At 38.4% G+C, this 24,745-nt stretch overlaps 1 protein-coding gene across 1 annotated transcript; it reads right to left on the bottom strand.

Annotated features, from left to right (window-relative positions):
• Nucleotides 1-125: 125 nt before the first annotated feature.
• LOC141784901 (zinc finger CCHC domain-containing protein 24-like) lies at nucleotides 126-21,967 on the bottom strand. Its single transcript, XM_074662853.1, has 4 exons — nucleotides 21,340-21,967; nucleotides 18,885-19,085; nucleotides 3,068-3,232; nucleotides 126-1,056 (listed from the first exon to the last, which is right to left on the bottom strand). The coding sequence occupies exons 1-4, from the start codon at nucleotides 21,550-21,552 to the stop codon at nucleotides 943-945; spliced, it is 693 nt and encodes a 230-aa protein (XP_074518954.1). The 5' UTR covers nucleotides 21,553-21,967; the 3' UTR covers nucleotides 126-942.
• Between the last annotated feature and the right edge of the window lie 2,778 nt (nucleotides 21,968-24,745).

Here is a 24,745-nt window from a genome sequence, read left to right as displayed (position 1 = left end):
AGAGCGAACATCTTGAGCTTTTTGTTCAACGAGATTCAAAATGCAGGACAGGACAAACTAAATAATGTGTTTAACAGTTTAATACAAAACTTTTTTAAAGAGAACAACAATCACTCTTAGGGGTAACTCAAAATAAGGCACATTAAATGGCGTTACACACTTCTTAAACAAGTCATAGTGTGATTCATTTACATTTAACATGATAAATTTACTGAAATAAAACAAGCCCTTAAAGCAACACACAGCCTTATTAAATCAGTTATGATACATTCTGATATGTTTCCTCTTTTATGTCTGGAGACATTTTTAACCCATTTAAAGAAAAAGGCACTTTGGTGAAACCTGAAGCACTGGGTGCCAAAATACTGCAACTGTGCTGCTGTTCACTCTGATTTCAGGAAAAACGTTTCCTTCATATTGCATCAGTTTGAAAACTTCAACCATCAAACTATAACAACATTTGTTAATTGGCTTATATATTCCTTCACATGATGTAATAAACACAAAGGCTGAAAAATATGTACCCTTCAGAACTGATAATACAGATATACATTTGTACTGCATATCCTTTTTTAGCTAAGACCTGTTGCATACTTTATACAGACATATTATTTAAGTTATTTCTGGAATATACAAAACATGTTACAAGGAAAACTTTTATGTGGAAACTTCACTCAGAGCTAAAGTTTCTTAATTCACAGTTGGTAAGATTTGTGGTTCCTCGTTAAGACTGGAGATGAAAACTAAGAAAGTGACCATCAAATCAAAAAAGAACAGGCCCCCAGTGAGACACAGAATAAAGAGAGTCACAATTTCAGAGGATATAATGTGACTGTAAATCCATACAGTAAAATTATGTTTTTCATCTTGTGTTTTTCGTGACTGACACAAACGTAATCCTTTTTTCATAAACCTTCAGGAGGGTGTTCAGGGCAATAAGAGCTACTGGTCACGTCGGCAGTAGTAGCCGAGGACTTTGCATTTCTCACACAGGTGTTGAGGATGTTCTTTGCTCTGGTCTGACACATCCAACCCGTCTGGTTTCTCCAGAGGTCTCTGAAACAGAGAAACAGAACCATATCATGGAGCAGCTTCAGGAACTGTGTTTGGAGAATTAATTCTTTTTTTTTTTTTAAAAGAAAAGAGTCTGTTAGCTATGTAAATGGACTATTAGCTACTGAGTAGCTTATTAGCTATAGAAACTAGACTGCTGGCTAGTCAGGAGCCTGTTAGCTAAGGAAATAGGTTGCTACCTAGGTGATAAACTGCTGGCAAGGAGAATAGACTGTGAGCTGTTAGAATTCGATTTTTTCAAAGTAAAGAGCGTGTTAGCTGAGGAAATAAACAGCTAGCTTAGCAAGAGCCTGTTAACAAAGGATATTATTGACTCTTATCGTGATCAGGCCATGGTAGTGTAACAGATTGTTGTGTTAGTTATCCATCTACATCATATATCTCACTTCACTCTAAAGCAAATGAGATAGATATGATGCAGATAGATAACTACCTGTTACAGTGATTAAGGACAAAGGATGTTAGCTAGTTTAGAGCCTGTGAGCTAAGGAAATAGACTGTTGGCAAGTCAAGAGACAGTTAGCTATTGAAACTGCTCATGGCTACTTAAGAGCCTGTTTGCCAGGGATATAGACTTCTAGCGAGGCAATGGACGGCTAGCTAAGCTAAAGACTGTTATCTAAGACAACAGACTGTTAGCTCATTAAGGGCATGTAAGCTAAGGAAATAAAAAGCTAGTCAGGCATGAGTCTGTTAGCCAAGGAAATAGACTTTTATCTAGTTAAGCCCGTGATAGCTGTAAGAGCCATATTTATGTTTCTGTCTTTCTTATGGGTCAAGCTGTGTTCACAGTTTGCCACTGGGTGTCTCTGTATGGCAAGTATAAAAGAGGCATCACTGCTGAGTTGGGGGTGTGTTTGACCCTGGAAGGATCTTACGTTTTTTGACAATATAGAAGCTTAGCCTAATACTTTAGTTTTTGAGGTGTTTGACTTCCCAGGTGTGATTAGGTTGACACGCTGTAGTTGGAGATAGCATGGGGGAACGTGACTGTTTGTTTCATCATTTTGACATATATGGATGCTTCTTCAGTAAATGGATATATTATACTGACATACTGAAGACATGTCTGCAGAACTTTATTGAACAACAACGTACAGCAAAGGTATTGACCTATAGGTACAACGCATCAACCTGATCACCCCTGGGAAGTCAAGCACCTTTTAAAGCTAAAGTATTAGGCTAAGGCTCTATAATAGCTAAGAAAAAAAGGCTGTTAGCAAGTCAAGAGATGGCCAGCATAGAAAAGACTGTTATCCAAGACAACAGGCTGTGAGCTAGTTAAGGGCATGTAAGCTAAGGAAATAAAAAGCTAGCCAGGCAAGAGTCTGTTAGCCAAGGGAATAGACTCTTATCTAGTTAAGCCCATGATAGCTAAGAAAAAAGGCTGTTAGCTAGTCAAGAGATAGCCAGCTTGGAAAAAGACTGTTATCTAGGACAACAGGCTGTCAGCTAGTTAGGTGCATGTAAAAATCCAGAAATTGAGTGTTGGCTAGTAAAGAGCCTGTTAACCAAGGAAATGCACTGCTCACTAGGCAAAAGCTGCTAGCTAGGGAAATGGACTGTGAGCTGTTAGAACTCAAAGATTTTTGTTCAAAGTGAAGAGGCTATTAGGTATGTAAAGAGTGTGGTAGCTTGTTTAGAGCCTGGGAAATATATGGCTAGCTAGGGAAAAGTGTGTTCACCAAGAAAACTGACTCTCATCTAACTAAGGGCATGTTAGCAAAGGAAATAGATCATTAGCTACTGAAACAGTCTGTTGGTTAGTCAAAAGCCTGTTAGATAAGGATATAGACTGCTAACCAGGCAATAGGCTGCTAGCTATCTAAGACAATCGCTAGCTCTTGCAGTCTAGACTGTTAGCTTGTCAGGAGCATGTCAGCTATGGAAATGGACAACAGACTGGTTGAGAGATTTTTAGCTTTGGAAATAGTGTGTTTGCTAGTACAGAGCCTGTTAGGGAACGGAGTAGCATAGCTAGGCAATACTTTACCTGTTTATGAGGGTAAACGTTGATGTGGCATTTGATACATTCTTGTCCCATGTTGGCCCAGGAGTTCCCACTCATCCACTTCCTCTTACATTTTGGGCATTTGTATTCTCCAAAACATCTCTTCTTTCCCTGATAGGGGGTCAGACCTTCACCCTTGGGGCGAGCCTGGGAACAAATGAAAACAACAACTGTGAGTTCACTCTGCTGGAACTTATTTCAAACTTACTACTTATCAACAGAGAGATATCATTAGAGTCTGGTTAGAATAAAAAAAGCAGAAATGACCTACTCAATATTTAATTCATAGACAGTAACGTGAACATGAGGTAAGGGCTAAATATTCTCACAGTTCCTTTTAGCATTCATGAACTACTACACCATGTAGAGGTCAAAGGGTTCAGGGGAAAAGTTTTTATCGTAGTACAAAGTTTGGGTAGGGGAAAAATTGTATGGAATGACATCAGTATTTGATTTGCCTTCACTATGATATTTTGAACAAGGTAAAAAGCGCCTTTGATTGGATGCTTGATAAAAACTTATATTCCTTTTTGGAGGAAGAAATAAGAGTTAACAGAAAAAGTTAAGATGTTTTACTTTCTTAAATTTGAGGTATATTGTTCTGGTTCAGTGTAATTTATTTGTTGGAAGGAAAAAAAAGGAGTCTCAGCTTTCCCATTAGAAATGAGCTGCCTCCCTCCAGCTGTGCTCCCAGGGGACTGTAAAGGAGGCCCCAGCCTGTGGGGGGACCAATGGGAGAGGCCTCCCTGCTATAGGACGAATACCTCAGGCTCTCAGTCATCCTCTCAGCTGGCTTAAACCCACCAATCAGGACTCACAGATCTTTGCAGGGAGGAAATAAAACCCAGATGAACTCTGCACTCGTATAACATGACAAAATCCTAAACCCATCACAACAAAATCATCTCGACAAGACTGGTTCAAATAAGCAGCACCTCAACTAAGAAAGTAGGGCAAGTCAAAATGGAGAATGAATCAGCAGCGCCTCAATGTTGTTTTTATTTCACAGCAGGAACATGTGTCAGCCGTCAGGTTAAAAACTGATAACAGCTCATTTTATGAAGTCCCAGCACTCCATCTGCTCCACTAAGCGTGTTTAATGTTCATGTGAAGAAACATCGAGGCCTGTGTTTTTCATCACTCAGCCACCATGAGGCACTGTGGGAGGTCAACTCAGATTCCTGCAGGGAAAGCAGACAGAGCATCATCTTCCTGAGGGAGGAAGCAGCTTTCGCTCTGCAGAGCAAGCAAAACAAACTCAACCTAAAGTCTGGAGCCCACAGGGGCAGCAAAGGCCATGGCACAGACCACAGTTTCCAGTGGAGCCCTTAAAGAAGTGACAGTGACATCCAACAAATGGAATCACACCTCTGACCTGGCAGTCATCAGATGCTCTCGTGGAAGGGAGGAAAGTTCACGCTAACGCAGAATTTTTCCCTTGTCATGATCATTTTTAGTTATCTTTATTTTGTACGGATGATACAAGCGGTTTACTGAACACACTGAAGAAAATTTATCTTTTGTTTCTGCAATTCAAAAGTTAATGTTTACTCTAAATTCAATGCATATTATGATTATGGAAAACTCATTAATATTATTAAATGGTTCAATAAAAACAGAAAAATTGTAACAACAAAAAAAGAGAACAGATAAAAAAAATGAATGCAATTCTCTGCACTCTTTGTACCTGCTAAATGTTCTTAAAAAAACAAACAAAAAAACAGATGCTATCAAAATTATTGAATTGTTCATAAATATATAAAAAAAATTAAAAAAAGACTGATTGATTGATTTTCATTTTAAATTCAAAAAATAAAATTCAAGGTATTTTTCTTTACCCAGGTCAGTAAAGGATAAACAGAACTTAAAAGAAATGGTTGATAATCATTTTCTATATGAAAAATTAGAAACAAAACTGCCTATTTTTTCATCTTGTGGGACCGCGAGTTGTCTTTTCAAACTAAGAGTGCGAATGAAGATGGTGTTGTGTTTTTGGCAAGAGCAGCAAATAAGACTTCAACCTTTGGTTCCTCTAGCCCGGGGTAAAAATCCTTATGAACCTTTCCCTAACATGTATTTGTTTCAGTCAACAAAAACCTCACAGCACAGACAAATCCCATAATACAAACACTAATTTGCCCACACTTTGCATTGTCTGATTCACAATTAGAATATTAACTGGTATGACTTTCAAATATGAAGTAAAACCTAAGCTATTTTTAGCGCAAAACCTCCTCACATTTCTTAAGAAAAAAACCTCCTTCGCAGTGCGTGTATCTTTTAACTGTTAACTGGTATTTTCATCAAGAAAATAATAAAAAAAAAAACAAGTGGCTATTTGATTTTCATTTTGAAGTTCAGAAACGAAAATTGAAAAAACCTGTTAATTTTCATCTTCTATTACCAAAAACAGAAAACAAAATGTCAGTAGGCAGAAACAAAAAAACACCTCTTTTTTCAAATTGTAAAACCGGAAGTTACCTTTTAAAGTAAGAGCGCCAGTCAGGACGGTGCTGTGTTGGTTAAAACATGGGTGACCCCAAACAAAGGCTTTTTACTTTGATTCCATGAACCCTTTGACCCATGTAGTCTGCTTGATATGGAGTGGGGTCACTGTCAAATAAATAAGTGAAATATAGGCCTAAATAAATGCATACAAATACATAAATACAAATATATGCATACATGCATACATAAAAACTAAAACATATCAATATTAAAACTCTAAGTTTGTAATCTTATTGAAGTTATTAGCTATACATAATCTCTATAAGTTTGATTTTGTAGGATAGTAAGGCTGAGACGGTGATAAATCAGACTCTTTGATGCCAAGTCCTGAGCACTGATCCAATTAGTTTCTGCAGCATGCACTCCTTTTATGGCGAAATACCCCTTTATCACCATTTTTCCATGTGTAGGTCCCATTTAGAAATGTAAAAACAAACACACGAGCACGACCTCCACTATGAAATCAGACAATGCAATGTGCCGACATGTTTTTTTTTTTGTATTATGGGATTTGTCTGTGTTGAGATTTGTATTATACAAAAACATGTTTGTAACTTAATTATTCATTATTGTGATGAACGGGCATAAAAGATGCCAGTTAAAGTTGGTAAGGATTTCCTCTGTCCATAACCACGCATGCGCGCGCTCACCCGCGTGCACGCATACACACTCTTACTTTGCTGTTACTAATGTAATGTTACGAGAAACAGAAAATGAAAATCAAACGTTTTTTTTTTTTTAATCCTAAACTGAAAATCAAATACCCACTTGTTTTTTAATAGTTTCTGAGAGGAAAATCCAATTACCAAAACATGCACAGACCTTTCACCCATACTTTGTGATATGTGTGCAGAAATTAAAACGTTGTTTAAATATGCCAACAATCACGTCAGCATATGGTTCCAAAGACATTTTAACCCAGGGTAGAGAAACTACATGTTAAAGTCATATTTTGGTGCTCAAGCTTTGAAAAGGCAACTTTCTGTCGTCGAACATTTTATTTCGTGTTATCGGAAGCAGAAAGTGAAAATCAACCCGGTTTTTAAGTTTCGTTTATCCCTTCTTAACCCGTTGAGTGGCATTTTTTTTTTAAATGCCACTCAACTCAACACTTAAAAAAGATCAATGCCAATGCCGTTTTTAAACATTATTTTCTGAATGGAAAATCCCAGTAACAAAACACACACGGCGCTAATTGAACCCCAGACTGTACACTGCCGAGCTGTGGGTGAAAACTGGTTAACAAATAATACATTACTGACTTTAAACAGCCTGTATATAATATTTATTCACCAGAGTCCCACTTTTTCAGCTCAAACACATCAGTGGATGGAGCGCAAGCCCTGGTGCTCAACATGACCATGCTCTCAATTATAACAGCGTCATATTCTTCGAGCGATTTCGGAACATAAAATAGTATCATTGAATTACAAACAAGTTTGATAAAATAGAAGAATTTCACTCACTGACTTCTTGCGTCTTCTTTCAGCCATACTAAGAAAACAACTAGATGAGACACCTGAACTGACAGACTTTGCCCAGTCGTCACGTACAGATACAGTATCTTGTAATACTAATAACACTTGGTGCCGTGTAATTCACACCGCAGCGCTGTGATTGGCTGATATGCGTGCCGTTATTGTCTAATTTACCAGTAGCGTGAATGGCCATTGCAGGTGTGCAGATATTATACATATAAAATGTGAACGGCTGATTAATTTGTCTTGTGGTTGGTAGGGGCTTTGAAGAGTTTCTTTGTGATATTGAAAAAAAATCCCTTCTAGATATATGCTTGTTTATAATCCACACTTTAAAATGAGATTATCAGATCAATATAAGTTATTTTTAATGGCTATTTCTCAGACAGAAATGATTAACATCAGTATCTATGACCTCATTTGTAGTGATGGTGGACGCTGGAGCTGAAGTGTCACAGGAGAGTGATAGAGCATGAGCCAAACACGAGCTAAACTGTTTGTGCTAAAGTTCACTCCAACCCACAGTCAGCAGTTATTCTACAGTGGTCTGTTCAAACTTGAGAGTCTATCAATAAAATGAAGAGTGAGGTTATGTTAGCTCTGCTTGGAAGATGACTGACAGGACACAACCAACCAGGATTCACTAACGTTACACATTACCGACATGTCTTAGAGCACCGGGCTGTCAGCTGTGCTAAATATAGACGGCTACTGATCTATGGTACAAACTGAGTTTACACAGTTTGCTTGTTGTCACTTTACAAACAACAGCACTACTTTACTACAAATAAAAACATTACCTCTTTGCTTTGTATCCAGTGAAAAGTTGTTTTAATCAAAGACAATTAGTTGTAAAAAGATGATCTGCTCTCCATTCATACACTTCAAAATGAATGCACAGCTCGGCAGGAGCCATGTTCTCAATGGTGCGTTCCACTGTACTTGGAAGTTGGGATTTATGTATTCCGAGTGGGAAATTTCAACTGGAACGCCCTCTGAGGTTGGAAATTCCTATTAAGAAGTTGGAAAATCCACACCACCCTCGAGTTTACAAACAAATAGGCCTGTCACAATAATCATTTAATCAATTAACCGAACGATAAATAAAAACGTCCTCGGTAAGTTTGCCAGCCTCGATAAAGTGACACGTGCATGCATGTTTGTTTTCCTCCTCTCTTTCGACCAAAGAGGCTGAATGAGAAGATGGCTCACTACGTCTATCTTTCCTAACATCGGGGTGCATAGGTTCTACAGCGGATTTAGCAGATTTATAGTGGAGTGAGCATCTGTCAAAAATGTTATCTTTGGGGTGAAGACGGGGCTGCTCGCGCGTACACACGGAGAGAGCTGAAGCGAGCGTCCTGAGGGGTAAGGAGGAAAAACACGCTAATATGAGTGATGGCATGAAAGTTACGGTTCTTAAGCCGCCTGCCACAGTCCCAGTGTGAGCTTGTGAACACCAATGAGCTGATATATCGCATTTTTTTGAAAATAGTGGCGACGAAGAAGAAGAAGGGGAGGTGCAGCGGAGCCTTGTTCTTTGACAATCCGCTCTTACTGAGGCTTTTGGTCTGCAAAGTAAATAGAAATAAAAGCGCCAAATGGTGGGTGCTCAAAGACAGCTACATTGCCAAAGAAATGCAGCCCTTCAATACGGTTGAAAGCCAGAAATGTTCAAAATGTTTGACAGACAGTACGGATTGACTGGGAAAAAGTACATGTTACAAACAATTCAGGAACTGTATAAACTCCCTTTTATTTAGGCTATAGTTTTTATTGTTGTTGGGTTTTTTTTTTGGAGTTTCGTTTTTTTTCTTTAGAGACAGGGTCTATGTTTTATTGTTTTTGATTAGTATTAATTATTTTCATTGACATGTATTTTTTCTAAAAGAGAGTCCATTTCATTTTCATTGTATTTTTTTCTCTTTCTTGTTTGTTAAATTTATTATATTTTTTGTTTAATTTATTTTATTGAAAAGATCCTGACCTTTTAATTACAGCTAAATACTTTTAAGAAATTAAAGTTTCTTGCTTTGATATGGTGTACTCACTTTACTATCCCATTTATCATAATTACATCAATGAAAAAATGGAAAAAATTGCAATAATATTTTGGAAAATTATCGTCTAGCAAAATTTGTTATCGTGACAGGCCTACAAACAAAGATGGCTGCCCCGGGTATAAACAATAACTAAGCTCCTATTAGATTCTGTTTACTTTAGCAATTCTGACTAGTGTTTGTGACAATAAATCAGCCTTATACGTAGTATTACTTGATGTTTTTATATAGAAATATTGCTGTTATGGTGAGTTTTTCAACTTTGCAACTGGAACGCTTTTAACTCAGAGATGACGTCATTCCCACCCCCCACTTTCCAGTTCTGATGTAAATGGTACAAACCACAAGACAGTGGGTGCAAGTGCTCATGGGAAATGGAGTCTTTCTCCCAGAAAAACGCTAGCTTTTCCTGACAGTCCTCACAGCCCTATGACTCATCTGTTATATGCCCCATAATATTGAAAAAATAACTTTACCTAAAAATTTGGTAGGTATGAAAAATTCCTTAATTAAAACACAAATTACAATGGCATACACTCATTAATTTATTAAATTATTATTAAGTCCCAAAAATAAATATTAGAAATTGAAAATATTTTATATTTTCCTTGCTCAATAAAACTTTGCTGAAGTTGCTTTTAGCTCCTGTTTTTTATAACACACTAAATAAACACACAGCACAAAATGAGTACCTCATGTTTGATCTGAGATCTTCACAACCTGAATTAACCTGTGTGGGAAAATGTCTTGTTTTTGGATTCAAGATCGTACATTTATTTATTGTGTCTTGCAGCTCATCCCTTCCAACTGCCATAACTTTAGTTGTGTAACATAAATCAGAGCGCACACAGCAGCGTAAAGCCAGGTTTGAAAGCTGCAGCAGATAAGCTTGGCCCACATCCTCTGGTGTGAGAGGCCCGGGAGGTTGGCAGCCTCCCTCTGCCATCATCTGGAAACCATCAGGGTAAACAATGGACTTCTCCAAATCTTCACCCCCCCCCCTTCCCTCCACTTTTTCTCCCTCCCTCATTCCCTATCACCCCCGCTTCCATACCCCCATGGGACGTTCATCCTGGAGACCACAGCAACACGAAGCCTATCGGACACCATGTGGTCAATTACTGCACACAAACAAACCCACAGCGCTCTCCCTCACTGGGTTTAATTTGTATGGGAGGCCTGGAGCATCAGAGAGCAGCCCAGCTGTTACCAAAGCCAAACAGCACGTTAATGCACTGAGATCCACGGCAAAATGACTCCCATGTTTTCAAGACCCCTGTGAAGACCTCAGTGATACTTTTCATTATGTTGTGAAATCAATTATGTCTAGAAGGGTTGAAAACAACAAACTGATGACTCTGTGTTCTCTGCCAAGTCGGAGTGTAAGAATGGCTTGATTCTCTGAAAGACGACAGCCGCTCTGCTCCTCCAGGCTCTCTCATTGGCTTTGGAGCATTGACTGACAACAAGCGTTTCAGAATTGTGACTCTGGATGCACAACAATAAAACACTGATACATGGCAGCCACTTTTCTCTGACAGTGTTATATTACTATTGGAAATGCTGAATATCCCCTGAAGATAAGTTCAATTTCCCTGTATCTTCAACTTTCCTGTCTTGCAAAACGTTTTTCCCACAGATTCTACTTTTCAACACCTTTTTCATCCACCGACCTGGGATTATCCACTTAAGCACACTGGGAGCTGCCTGGGCTGTGCTCCTAACTGCTGTCAATTCAGCCACTTATTCAGCTGCTCACTGGCATTATGTTTCACAAAAATGCTAAATGACAAGGGCAGATGGGCTGACAGGGAAAAAAAAAGGAAACAGCAACGTATTCCTTTTTAAAACCAAAACAACCCCAGAATAATAAAATTCTCATACATGCTGCAGGAAGGAGACACTTTTGTAAAGGCTGTCAGTGCAAACAGGAGATTCAATCTCCAGTCACATTATCTATGAGGCATACTCAGATCTTATTATGTGTCAAAGAGCCTGATCATGTTTTTATAACTGCACAATTTCCTGTTAAACTACCCCAAATACTAATAATGACAGAAAATAAAGCCTAACAAATGGATACGTGCTGTGAATTTGAAATTTTATACTGTACACCCAAATCCTGAATGGGCATGTCGAACCCTTGAGCTGGCATGCCAAAATCTCAAAAGTTAGATGTAATAACACTAAATTATGATAAAGGTTAGGACCAAGTTAAAGAAAGAAAAAAAGTTTACTGATGCGATTAATCCAAGGGACAACATCCGGTCAGTAAAAATGAAGCCTATGCCGAAGTGCCGAAAGTCGCTGTTCGTCGAGAATCCACTGGAATCCACAGAAAGACTGGAAGTCACATACACACCCAGCCATAAAAAATGACTTACGGCACAGCTGCTTTCACTATGAGCACACACTGTACGGTGAGTGATTTTTTTCAGAAGTTATTAGGATCATTTGATTTTCCAATCAGGGGCACAGGTCAGGTCACATGACCAGCAGGCACCTCGTAGCTGCTCGAAGAAAAACTCACAGCCTGCGTCATGGCGAATGTGGCTGCGTCCGTGAAGTGGCTTCATTTTACTGTTTCAGGAACAGATGGGCGACGTCACAGAGACTACATCTATGTTTTACACAGTCTATGGACTAATCTAATAAATTTCTGAGAATAAAGTCATAGATCTGCGAAAACAAAGTTGTACATTCACAAGAAAAAAGTTGAAGATATACAAGAAGAAGTCAAAAATTTACAAGATTTGTCTCATTACTGTTTGAGGAAAAAAGTTGTAAATTTATTAGAATAAAGTCGTAAATTTATGAGAATTAACACATTTTCTTGGCCTATAGCTGTAGGCTATCAGAAGATCTGAGAAATGTGGTCTGAAAATCGTGAAATCACATGTGTAAAATGATTTTGATATATACTTGATACCAGATTTTATCGATGCTGCAATTTGCAATTTCCTTGGACAAGAGTCGCTCTACACAGAGGTAAATGCAAGTTCCCCAGCGCTGAGGAAGACTCGTTTTGAGGAAAACACATTTGTAGCTCTTAGATTACCTTGCTGTGATTTGTCGCTTTGTAAAAGCAATGTTCTACTGATGAGTTATTAATCAGGGAAAGCCTAATCTGTAAATATCTTTCTAACTTTTCTGAAGTTCATAACACAGCCCCAGTTGTTTAGCTAATTTTTTATAGTCCCTATACTCATACCTAAGTCATTGTTATGCTGGTGAGCCAAAAGATGAAATAATTCCTCATCCATGAAACTTATGCTAAAGTATAACTTCAGATACTCCACAGTCCTCATTTTTTATTCTAGCTAGGAATTAAAACAAGTTTATTCTTTAAAGTTATGAGTTAATTTCGTATATAACCTTTTTTTACGTGGCCCTTATCTTTTACCAGACAACTCTGAAATTTGATACAATTTTACAAAATGTCTTGAAGTTTGATTAATATTGAAGTAAAACATTTTTATTGCCAACAATTAAATATCAGGAGACAAAATACCTAATTAACTCAGTTCAATGATGAACAATTCAGGCTCAAGAACAGCCACTAAGTGGTCCAGATCAGAGGCCAAGAATAAACTTTGACTCTCAATGAAAGCTTTTATTTGGTAGGTAACAGTATACAAATAACCCTTGTTTCTTTTTTCCTCTTGCATTTGGAACAGGAAAAACTGTAATCTATGACAACCAAACCACACAACAGCATTCCTCTCCTGTATGTTCATCATGTCAGAGGAGACTATCTACCCCACATTCCAGGGTTCCTCCAATCTGACTCATCCTCCTCAGCAGATGATCCGGCCAAACACAACATGCAGCTCAACCGTAGACAGATAAGACATTTATCAGCAAGGGGAAACAAAAGGACCAAAGGAGAAGTAATCAGAAAGTGCTGCTTGAGATTCAGCAGTTCCATGGACTCATCCTGGAATACGAGATCAGCAACAGGTAGAGCTTTGAAAGTGATTAAACTGAGAAATCAGAAAAATACAATGGCTCTGATCTTTAATGTAATGCCTGAAGAAGAAAATTACAAATCACTGATCCAAAGTGAAACATATCCTGTGCAACCAAGCCTATTTTAAAAGTTTATCATGACATGTCTTAGATCACACACTCCAGACAACTTTAAGTCAGATTTAGGCTCAGATTTGCCACCACCAGGGATCTGGGGTGTGTAGCCTGATTCAGGATTTGTTGTAATCAATTGTTAGTACAAATAATTCATGCAACTTTTCGTACTGCTCCCTGTCTGGATAGCTGATTACCATTTTTGTGACTTCAACCTACAAATATCAGCCTCTAGTTTCAGCCCTCAGTGACTAAATTTAAATCAGGAATCCCCTCTCCAAGTTTTGATTCCATCCAAAGATCCTCTGGCCAAAGATATAATCAAAGCAGACCTTTTCCCCCATTCAAACTTGATTAAACTGTAACTCTAAAGACATACACCCACTTCCTGTGCCGACCCAGTTTCCAAAAACACAGCCTGGATGCTGACATCTCTGACCAGCAGCTCACTGGCTCTTTAAACGGTTGTCTGACAGCCGCTCCTCTACTCAGACAGAGACAGAGACTGCAGCAAAGCTGGGCTGAGCGAACAATACAGCCTGACTTCCTGACCTCTGGTTCCACAGCCCTTTTGGAGACACAATGCCCTCCTTATTTAGCCCAGGCTCTTCCCACCATACACCCTACTGTCAGCACACTGTCACTTGTGTTTTCTCATTACTGTAGCCAGGTTCAGCTGCTTCATAAGAAAGAAGGGGTCATTAAACTGTTGTGACTGGGTTGAAAGGTGAAAGGTGTTCAAGCCTCTGTAAGCTATAATCAACAGCAGCTATAAACTGGTTTAACTGAACTTTTCTGGCCTTATTACATTTTTGCCATGGCCATAGTAGAATGCAATTTTTCTATGGTCTAATCAAAGGATATAGTACTGTTAGCATCAACTTGTTGCTAATGCTGGACAAATGCATCTGATTTGAGTTACATTAGTTTTTTTTTTTTCGTCTCCAAGAGTCTTTCAGTAAAAGCCAGTAAGGATTCTGATAATCTATTTTTGCCGGTATGTGTTAGGAGAAAGAAAAAGAATGTTGAATGAGGGGAACTTTTTGATGCCTATCTGCAAAAGCCACAACACAAATCAAGAGAAAAAAAAATGCAAAAGCCACAGCATGGATGCAAGGGCCACAACACAAAAGAAGTGCAGCCATAGTGGAAGTTAAGACAGTTTCCCTAATGGACACAGAAAAGTTTCTTAAAGTAAGTAAATGACTGTTTTTTTTCCCACTTGAGCTATGATAAATATAGCTTTAATGCTAACGTTATTAATTCAGAAAGCTTAATAAAAGATGGTGTATTTTTCCTGCAAATAAAGTAATACATGTACTATGAAGAATACTAGAAGGTGAGTGAGACCCCTACGAAGCTTTATTTATCACAGATGAAGTTAAAAAAGAAAATAACTTTCACTCTGAACTTTTCTTTTTCTTTTGGGATAACTGACCTTTTTAACTTCCATTGTGGTTGTACTTTCCTTGTGCTGTGGCTTTTGCATTTGCGTTTCTACTCTTGCATTAACATTGCTTTTGCAAAATCGTCTGACACCCACCTGCCATTGTAAAAATTATCTTGGTAATCTTCAGCATAATCATTGTCTATTTTTGCTGGGGAGTGTTTGGGGAATTGATAACCTTGACAATATGGGGCTAGCTAACTTGACAAAGCTAACAGCTATGGGTAGGGGGAAAAAAGCAATGTACATGTAAGCCACCTGCCAACTATATTTTCAACAAAAGATGTTTACAAAAGGAAATAAGTTTGGTGATAATATTAGCATTAGCTTGTACAAAATTGTTAAGTGCTGAAACAAGGGGTTTTTACTATAGTAAGACATTTAAAACAGTGTTGCCAACTCCTCAGTAAGGAAAGAAGCTATTGGCTGACCCATAAGCCGTTGAAAGTTGTATTAAGCCATTTGCATGTGATTGTCATGGTTGCTGTAGTAGAGAGGAATAACATAAAGGAAGGGTCAGAAAGCAGGTAACAACATGGTCAATGTGTTTATAACGACAAATGTCCTATCTTCTGAGGATTCATTGTTTTTAATGTCAGAATATCAACCCTCCTCTTTTTCCAAGGCTAGGGACCAGCAAAAGTGACCCAAGAGTCAAGCACATGTGACATTCATTTGCACGCGGTCCTCTGCTCTGTCTACACCTGTGTCCTGTGAGTGAGGGGGACCCGTCTGTCTGTGAGTGTTTTGGATAGAAGAGGGGGTCACATCAGAGTCTCCAAACTCCAGCAAAGTTGCTAGATTTGGGGCTAGTCACTTTTTTTGAAAAAGAGATGCTAGAGGGGTCTGAAAAATTGCTAAGTTAGACCAAATGATCAGTAGCAATGACGGCTAGCAAATTTAAAGCTAATACAGCCATCTAATGTGTTTTACTTTTACACAAAGCTACAAACGCATTGCTTAATGATTGTTCTGTCGTGTAAGCTAGCTCTAGTTATTACAAAGCTTGGCATCCTTTTCAGAAAGCCTTGGTGGCAGTTAGCCTACATATGCTATGCTAACTTGCGTTTACCCTTTTTGTCTCAGATATGAGTGCATAGATGGGTTGAAATAAGTACTTTTCAGGATGAAAGGGTTTCTGCTCTTTCATCAGACTCTGACACACACAGATGTATCAAATGTTCAATTCTGGACTGCACTGCAATGAAAGTAACATGTGCTATAGCTATCTGTGAAGCCAGCCAGTGTGATGCTTGCTTCCCAGAGGATTTCAATGCATTCTGGTGTTTGAAAGACTTATCTGACAGTTTTACATTTTGTACAGAAAACAATTTCAATTTCCAGCTGAAAGTTCAAATTACAGCCATTTTCCCATATCCCGAAGTGCAGTAAGACTTTAGCACTGTACCATCAGTGTGCATTTGACATGTCAAGAGCTAAAAATGCCTCAGATTCCAGCTATCAAGAACAAAAAGTAGTTTGTTCATTTGCTCCAGCTTCAGAGGAAAGCTCTGCTTTAACAGAAGAGGCCTTTTGTCATACTATCGGCTCTGTAATAATTGCTTTGGGTTTGAAATATTAGCAACACATGACAAAATCTGACATCATCTCCCTAAAGAAGAGAGCAGAGCCAGCCAGCAGAAATGGTTTCCAGATTTTGCACATTTTAAGGGGCGTGGCTGCAAAAGCAAAACCGTAAATATCTCAGAGTAATCCTTTGACATCTTAACCTTTTGGTGCGGAGTGTAACCCAACTCTCCACTATGCTGTCAACAGGATGTTTACCACTTGCAGAGCACAGCATGGACAGCATATCTAATGCTTTTCAGTATGGCTGCAACTAAAGCCAGAACAGACCTCCACTCCAACTGACGTTTCTCATCATTCTTCATCACGATAGACTTCCACTAAGGCTGCATGTGTTTCTTTATCAAAGAAGCAGACTTTTAGAGCTGACATGGGCCCCTTTCAACGCAGGGAAAGGCTCTTAAAGGTCCCACACACCCACTTCCTATGTGCCTCTTCTCTCATCTTACTCAGCCGTGACTTTTCCTTTGATTCTTGTCCACTGCAGCTCCAGTACAAACCAGAAACAGATCCAGTCCACAGAATCACTCCTGCTAATAAGATAAGTTTCTTTCTTACAGCTGTTTTGCTCTGTAAAGAAAGCAGCTTTCACATGTAGTTCTTCAGTTTTTTGCTTCAGACTTATATACATTCAACAATAAGTGTCGGTGTGTTTTCAGGCCCACCACTGAAAGTTGAGATGCAGTAATCTCCTGGCTCTGACAGACCACAATCACACCCTCTATCAGATGTGGAAAGATGAGAAAACTGCAAATAATTCTCTCCAAATTTCCCAACTTCCCCATCTGAATTCACCACTTCAAATATATTTTTTTTGTTAGCAGTGTTGATGGCAAATAGCTTGCAGAGACAGGGCTGAGGTGATCTAGATCAGATACATTTAGCTGAATCAATGTTCTTCTTATTATTATTTTTTTGTTTAAGGCCTAGTGTGGCTCTTTTAGCAAACAAAATCCTTAACAAGCCCCCAAAATGACAACTTATACCTATATTTGTTCCTGCTAACAATAAAAGGTAGCATTAGCAGCTATTCCTGATTCAGCTAGGGGGTTACCTTTAGCTTCATGCCAGTTTCTATGCTTCACAATAAGCAGCTTAAACTGCTAGCTATAGCTTTTTAGTGATATTACAGGTGCTAAATTTGTATCTAGTGTCTTATCAACTTTTTGCAAGAAAGCCAGAGTATTTCAAAAATGTCACACCCTAGTTTCTAGCTCATATGGCTAATTTTGGTCGCACAGCAAGAAGCATTTATCTCTAGCTAAGGGTCTTTTAGCCTTAGAAAGAAAGGCATCACATCTTACTTTAAATCTCCTGTTTTGTTGATTTTGGCACCTCCTGTGGACAAAGCTTAGCTTCACAACTTTGCCACCTTTTTCCTGTAGTTGCAGTTTTTTACATTTACGTCTTACCACCCATGTGTCATACAAGCCACAAGGACTTTTTCTATTATTTTGGCCTCAAAAGAGTCAGAGATTATTCCCAGAAAGCTTGTCTTTTCTTCTTTCAGGAACCTTTTTTTTTCTCGCTTGCACAAATAGTAGAAGAGTTACGGTAATAAGAATATCTTATCGCTTATAGCATCAATGATTACCTGTGAATGAAATGACACTGCTCACTGATTCCCATGCACTACCCTAATAATGATATTGCCGTAAAGTTTGTCTTTTGACATTTTATTTTTTAGCTGCCCATAATAGTTGAAGAATTACGGTAATTTATAGCACATGTAAAATGGGAGCACCGATGTTTGCTGGGTTTAAAAGAGTTAACTTATCCCTTATATTTTTTTACATTTATATGCATCACTGAGAATGAGAACAAGAATCCCTGTCATTAAAAAAAAATGTTTTTGCTGTTTATCTCCTGGTCTAACACCTACCCCCTGGCAGTGGGTTCACTCATTAAAAGTAACTAAATAAAGATTAAAAAATCTGTACACTCATGGGCTTGTTGCTTTAGAAGCTCATAAAGAGGCCTCCATATCAGCATTAGTCTGTTTTGTAACCAGCTAACTACTCCTCACAGTAGCTTTAAGCTTTCATAATTGAGCAGTAAATAATAACCTGCTGTTTGAATTTCTCCCCTTTGCTTCCTTTCTCCTTGGACACATCCTGTCCATCACTCATCTGATTATATCCATTATACCTAACAAATGTCAGGCATTTCCCTCTGAACATGATCAACGGGGAACGGCAGCTGTGCACGAAGCAGTGGTCATATTTCTTTGGTGTTTGGAGTAGAGGTCGTGCCTAGTTCCACAGAGGAACCTATCATCTTTCTTTCAGGACGGCTCTGAGATGCAATCTGGCATCTGCTGCTCATTACCATTTGTGTTGGCACATCTAACTCAAATATATACTGTGGAATATATTTCAACCTGGAAAAATAACAAAAACACCATCTTCTAACTTGGAATTTAAAGTTTTAGCACTGCTGAATTGGAAATATGTTGAGTCTACGCACAAGAGAAATTGAAGTTTGCTATAAGAGTCGGATCAAGTATGTCACCACTTTTGTCCATCATGTGTTCTTCAAAACACCACAGCTCCTTTGATTTACATGTGTTTTAGTTTTCGGGTGCTGTCAATGCTGATCTTAACCTAAGTGATGTGCAGGATCACTGACTGGCTCACCTGAGGGCAGTCTTTGATGTAGTGTCCTTTGTTGAAGCAAAGGTGGCACAGGTAGTTGGGCGGCGGCCTTTTGCTAGGTTTGCGTGTCTCGGGGGACAGGGTGAGGTCTGAGAAATGGTCCGCCAGAGAGCTCAAACCGTCCACAATATTGTTGAGGGAGCCGTAGGGCGAGGAGTTTTTGTAGAAGTTGTTGTTCAATCCCTGTTGAGGAAAAACAAAGAGGGGAATAAAAATCATCGGCAGAATCCAAATTTACAGCAGGTGGCTTTAAAGGAGCTAACAGCCTCTAACAATTAACAGATTCAAGAGTTTTCAATCCTCGCTCCAGCAGATGGCTAAAAAGTTTCCCATTACAGCTTTTATTCTACCGTCAGATACTGTTCTTGATCTTGTTTGTTATTGATCAGGGAAAGAACCAATCTCTTGTACTTGATTAAAAAGCTGCTGTTCAACCAATCTATAAATTAAAGCTTCATTTCAGGTCTCAACAAAGTAATCTCCTGTTTCACAAAAACACAGACGATGATTGTTGTGAGCGAAGGATGAAAGAGCATCTCAGTCAGCGTGACAGTCCATCACCCTGATTGATTCTCCTGTTTGTCTTCCTGACAGTAGCCGACATTATGTCATTCCCGCAGATGTGCTGCCTTTACTGCATTTACACTGTGGACCAATAGTGTCCATTTCCTCGTCAGAACAAAACGCCGTTGTTGTGTATTCTTCTTGCTGGTTCTATTGGTTCTGCACAATCATCATCATTGTGTCCCCAGAGGAGACAGGAGCCGTGGCACCGCAGGGCGAACATGAGGAACAGCCTGAAGACACTGGCTGTTCACTCTGAGGGCATCACTGGTAGACAATGTGATCACTGGTCCAGCTTTATGTTAGTAGCATATTCATTCACAGTATACCATTCAACAGTTCTATTTCTTTAAGTTCATCAGATTTATCAAAAATCCTGATTATTTTTGTATTTATTTAAAATTAGGAGGTCAGTGTCTGCTTTAATTTTTAAACAGCCTTTTTTCATGCAAGACTCAATGTGAATTGCTGTAAGGCATTTAAATAAAAAATATATAATTATTGTAAAATCACGAATCTAAATTACACATGTACAGGAAGTGTTGTGACACTTTGTTTTTAAGTGTTGCAAAAAGCAAAATACCCTCAGAGTCCCCTACAGAAGCTTTCACCCATTAGAGCCTAAACTTTTCCCTGCAAATAAGTGCATGTATTTCATTCCTTGGACCTCATAAGCATATAATACATATCATTTTTTAAATTATAATTTAAATTTATTTTAATCATTTTTTTATTCATTTATTATAATTGCTGTTTCATTTTTTCATTTTCGTTCAATTGAAAATTTAAATTAGGGACCCAAAGGCAAACCAGAGAAGTAAAACAAAACAAACAAAGAAACAAACAAAGAAACAAACAAAAACAAAACAAAACAAAACAAAACAAAACAAAACAAAACAAAACAAGACAAGTGTTGTTCTCAGTATGAGTAAACAGGTTAAGTAAAATAATAATGGTCCCACCAAAGAGCCTTGTGGTACACCATTTTACATAAAAAATATTCAGATACTCTTTTCTAAAACTTTTTTTTTCATATTCTTTCATTGTAAAACTTGAATTAGCCACCAAAAGTCAAACCAACACTTCAAGAGAAGTAAAACAAAAACAAACAACAAAAAATCACAAAACAGAACAGAAAAAAAAATGCTGCTTCCAATGTTGCCAGTGGGATTTAACAGGTTAGGGTAAAGAAATAATGGTCCCAACAAATAGCCTTGTGGTGCATCACTTTGGATTGAAAATATTTTCTATACTATTTTCTAAAACTATTCATACTGTTTCATTTTAAAACTTAAATTAGCCACCAAAAATCAAACCAGTACTTCAAGAGAAGTAAAGCAAACAAACAAACAAAAAACAGAACTGGAAAAAAACGCTGCTACTAATGTTGCCAGTGGGATTAAACAGGTTATAGTAAAGAAGTAATTGTCCCAACAAAGAGCCTTGTGGTGCACCATTTTGAATTGAAAATATTTAGATACTCTCTTCTAGAACTTTTAATTGAACAAGGTTAATTCTTAATTCACTCCAGACTAATAATCAATGACACTACATAAAAATATTGTACATACACTAGAACCAAGCCGAAGCCAGCTGGGGTTAGCCTTTCTAAAACTTTGTGAAAGCTCTTTCTCAACCTGCCATTCCTCCTGACACCAGAACAGTCTGAACACACTCAGCCACTATACCAGGGTACAAAACACATATTCATATGCAACCCACTCACCACAGTGCAACCCACTGAAGGCATGCAGGTGAGGTTTACTGTACGTGCAACAAAAATAACCTGGCAGGGATTATGTGCGCATAATATTCATGCAGAGAAGAAGCAGTGGTTGAATATTTAAACAGAGTGAGCATGTAAGGATACTACCTCACTCCTGAGATGGAAGAAGTTACTGAGACAGTTGGAGCTCAGATCCGCCACACTACGCTTGGAGATGTTCGAGTCCTGAGAAGAAGAGTCCAACTCGGCTTTGAACGCATCAAACCCTCCGCTCTGAGCGTCTTGCAGAGACATATAAACCCAGTTGAGCAGCTGAGCAGGTTGGTACACGGGGGTACCAGCTTCTATAGCGGACATCATGTTGGTCTTTTAGAGGACTGCTCCCCCTGGAAGAGCACCGTCAGATGAACCGCCGGATTTCTTGGATCGGCGAACTTTTCTCAAGTCATCCCCCTGATCCAGCTGGATGGGTGTGATCCTTGTGTGCACCTAGGGAGTCCTGAAGAAACCGGACTGAAGCTGCAGGGGGAGTGCGCAGTGAGAGGGGGCATGAAGAGTAGAAGTTTGAATGATAGCAGAGCCGGAGGCAGCGGTTCAGACCGAGCTCTGTGAGCCGCGTCACGGAGGAGGAGGTCCTATATGAGAGCTGTACGTCGGGCTGCTTATGTCACATTAAAAACAGTAAAACTCAAAGTTTAATATAGGAAAGAGTGGGTCTCACATTCTGAGTCAGCTTTAACTTTGTAGGTATAAGTAGCCTAAATGAGAAAACCCAAATAACTTTTTATAAACTTTATTATTATTATTATTATTATTATTATTATTATTATTATTATTATTATTATTATTATTAAAATTCATTCCTTTTCTTTTTACCTATTTAGGATTTTTTTTTTAATCATCCATTAATTTTTGTAAACTTCTCTTTGCGTTGTTTGGTGTCTTTATTGTTAAATATTAGCCACAAAACTTGTCCTATGCCCATTTTGGAATTAAGCACTTTTTCCAACTTTAATTTCAACTTTATTGTCCCCTGAGGGGGAATTTGCTTCACAGGTGGCAAGAAAAAACCCAAGACCATAGAAATCCCAGTCACATCCAGATACCACAGTGGGCTGGAGAACCACAAAGATGCTCTGAAAGACAAGTGAAGGCAGCACCATCATAACAAAATAAAAGCATAATAACTGTCACCTTTCAAAATATAATTTTAGTTGTGTAACATCTTGCAAAGTGAATGGATTTTTTATCATGTTTGATTTAGCTTTCACAATCTAAAACTCCTGCCAGAGGGTAAGAGCTCAGACTCATCCAGGAGGGGATGATTAGGGCACTGAATGATGTCCAGAGGCACAGTGTTTACCCTCCTGTAATAGATTGTGGCCAGGGCAGGTAATTTAACACCGATAATTTTACTGGCAGCTTTAACAATGTGTCCTAACCTCTTTTTGTCTCCAAATGAGCAGCTGCCAAACCAGGAAATGATGGCATAGGTCAGGACAGAGTCAACCATGGAGTGATAAAACATCAACATTAATTTGCAACACATCCCGAATCAATTGAGCCTGCAGAGGTAGTGCAGTCACTGCTGTGCATTTTTTTTTTTTTTTGTAGACAATGCCCAAGTCTTCATTAAGGGCAAAGACACCTTGTTGTTAACGACCACCAAACCACAGTCTCCCCCTTAATTACCATTAAAGGGGTGGGTTTGAGTTCCTTCTGAAATCTGTGCACATTTCTTTAACTTTTCTTTAGCTTTTGTTACATTTATGTTTAAAAAAGAATCATCACGCCAATAAAACTATCCACCATTGGTCCAGGAGATGTGTCCTCCCCTGTAGAAAACTCACCATGACTGTGTAATCTGCAAACTACATGTCTGCCTTTTGAAGAGTATTGTGACCATTGTTTAAACTTCTCAGTAAAATAAAACCATAAAAATGTGATATCCTAAGTCTTTAGGTCTCAGCAACACAGCGAACAGTTCAGTCACTGAAGCTTATTAATTGACTGTTAGGTATTCTGCTGCCATCTAGTGTTTGTTCTTGGTAAGAAAATATCAAAGGAATAGCAGATATGGCTACATTTTGAATAGGTGCAGTTCACAGTGTAGAAAAATGCTTACACTAATAAGAACTTTACTTTGAATAATTTGAGTTTATTTTCTTTCTGTAACAAAAGTAGTGATTCAAAAGTATTCAAACATTTATAGGAGGCACACCCTCACTGGCTGCAGTATCGGCTATAAACCCCCTTCCTCTATTATAACAGATGGAGCATGGGTTAAACATCAAAATAAATGTTGGATAAGTTTTTCTCAAACAGAGTTGCTGTTGTTATGGTTGTTTCTTATTACACTGATTTATGTCCAAGTTATTTTTTTTTAGAGAAGTTAAGTTTTAATAAGTTATTTCATATTAAAAAAGGCATTTGATTGACGATGATGAGAAAACATAAACACATGAGAGTCACTGACCTTGAGTTTTTCAGTAAAAATTGTTTTTTTGTTGAAGAACTAGACTTACTGGTCTGCAATATTTCCCAATAACACTGCAGTCTCCTTTACCAATTACAATGCCTGTAGGTAAATGAAGTCAATGTCAGCAAAATGTACAGGTTCAAAGTATTTCACTTGAAAGTTGACCTCTGTGAAGCAAAGAGGTATAGAAGTTAAGTAACACATGGACAATATTCATACTTTTAAATAAAGACCCAGAAGAAATTCTTCTCTCTTGGAAGGACAGCTCAGTGATAAGAGGATGAAGTAAGAGGCCTAAAGTGGAAAGTTAACAATTAAAAAAACAAACAAACAAAAAAAACCCAGTAATCTATATATGCCACTGTATGCTTTACTTTTCAACAAACTTTGTTTTTCCAGAAGTTAAAACAGTGGCAAAACAGTCATCACTATCCAAAATAACCAATTTTACAGTGAAACAATGAAGTGACCGCTAAGCATGAAACACTCAGTTATTTACACAAATATCCAACAAACAATACAGTTTTCCTCATGGAACTGACGATTTATGCATGAGATCCACACTCCTGGCTCTCTTTCATCCTGGATCACCCCACCTCTGCTGACTGCTTCCCCAACCTGCACCCTATACCAGAAGCCAGCCTCTTTTCTCAACACTACAGCAGCTACGCTCCACATCGGCTCCCTTCATCACCTTCATGAAGTGACCGCTAAGCATGAAACACAACAAGGAGTCAAACAAAGGCTCAACTTACCAAAACATGAGGTGTAAGTTACTTTAAGCAGTAACCTTTTTTTTTTTTTTTGCCTTAATTACTTTAACCTGGTTTGAAGTCACAAACTTGGCTTTTTTACCATTACTGTTTTGAGTTTTAGGACTCAGAAGTGGAGGAGGTGGACACATGTTAAGTAAAGATCATGGCTTCAATTAGCTTGTTGCACACACCTGTCACCAGAGCTGCCACGTCCTGAATTATGCATCACTTAAAGCTACAGAAACATAAAACTATACTGGGTGCATTTAAAGTTCAGCCCCACATACAGTACAAAACTGTTTGAAACCAGGCTTTGAAC

Source organism: Halichoeres trimaculatus, unplaced genomic scaffold, assembly GCF_033239565.1.
Source record: "Halichoeres trimaculatus isolate MK-OKI-2021-1 unplaced genomic scaffold, fHalTri1.1 fHalTri1_scaffold_23, whole genome shotgun sequence".
Classification (NCBI taxonomy): Eukaryota; Metazoa; Chordata; class Actinopteri; order Labriformes; family Labridae; genus Halichoeres; species Halichoeres trimaculatus.
The sequence above is the reverse complement of the archived record's forward strand: the minus strand, read 5'-3'. Positions and strand labels throughout refer to the sequence as shown.

Coding starts and splice junctions, on each gene's coding strand:
- LOC141784901 (XM_074662853.1), bottom strand. CDS start 21,552: ATGATGTCCGCTATAGAAGCTGGTACCCCCGTGTACCAACCTGCTCAG. Junction 19,086..21,339: donor TCTTCCATCTCAGGAGTGAG/GTAGTATCCTTA, acceptor TTTCCTCAACAG/GGATTGAACAACAACTTCTA. Junction 3,233..18,884: donor ACATCAAAGACTGCCCTCAG/GTGAGCCAGTCA, acceptor ATTTGTTCCCAG/GCTCGCCCCAAGGGTGAAGG.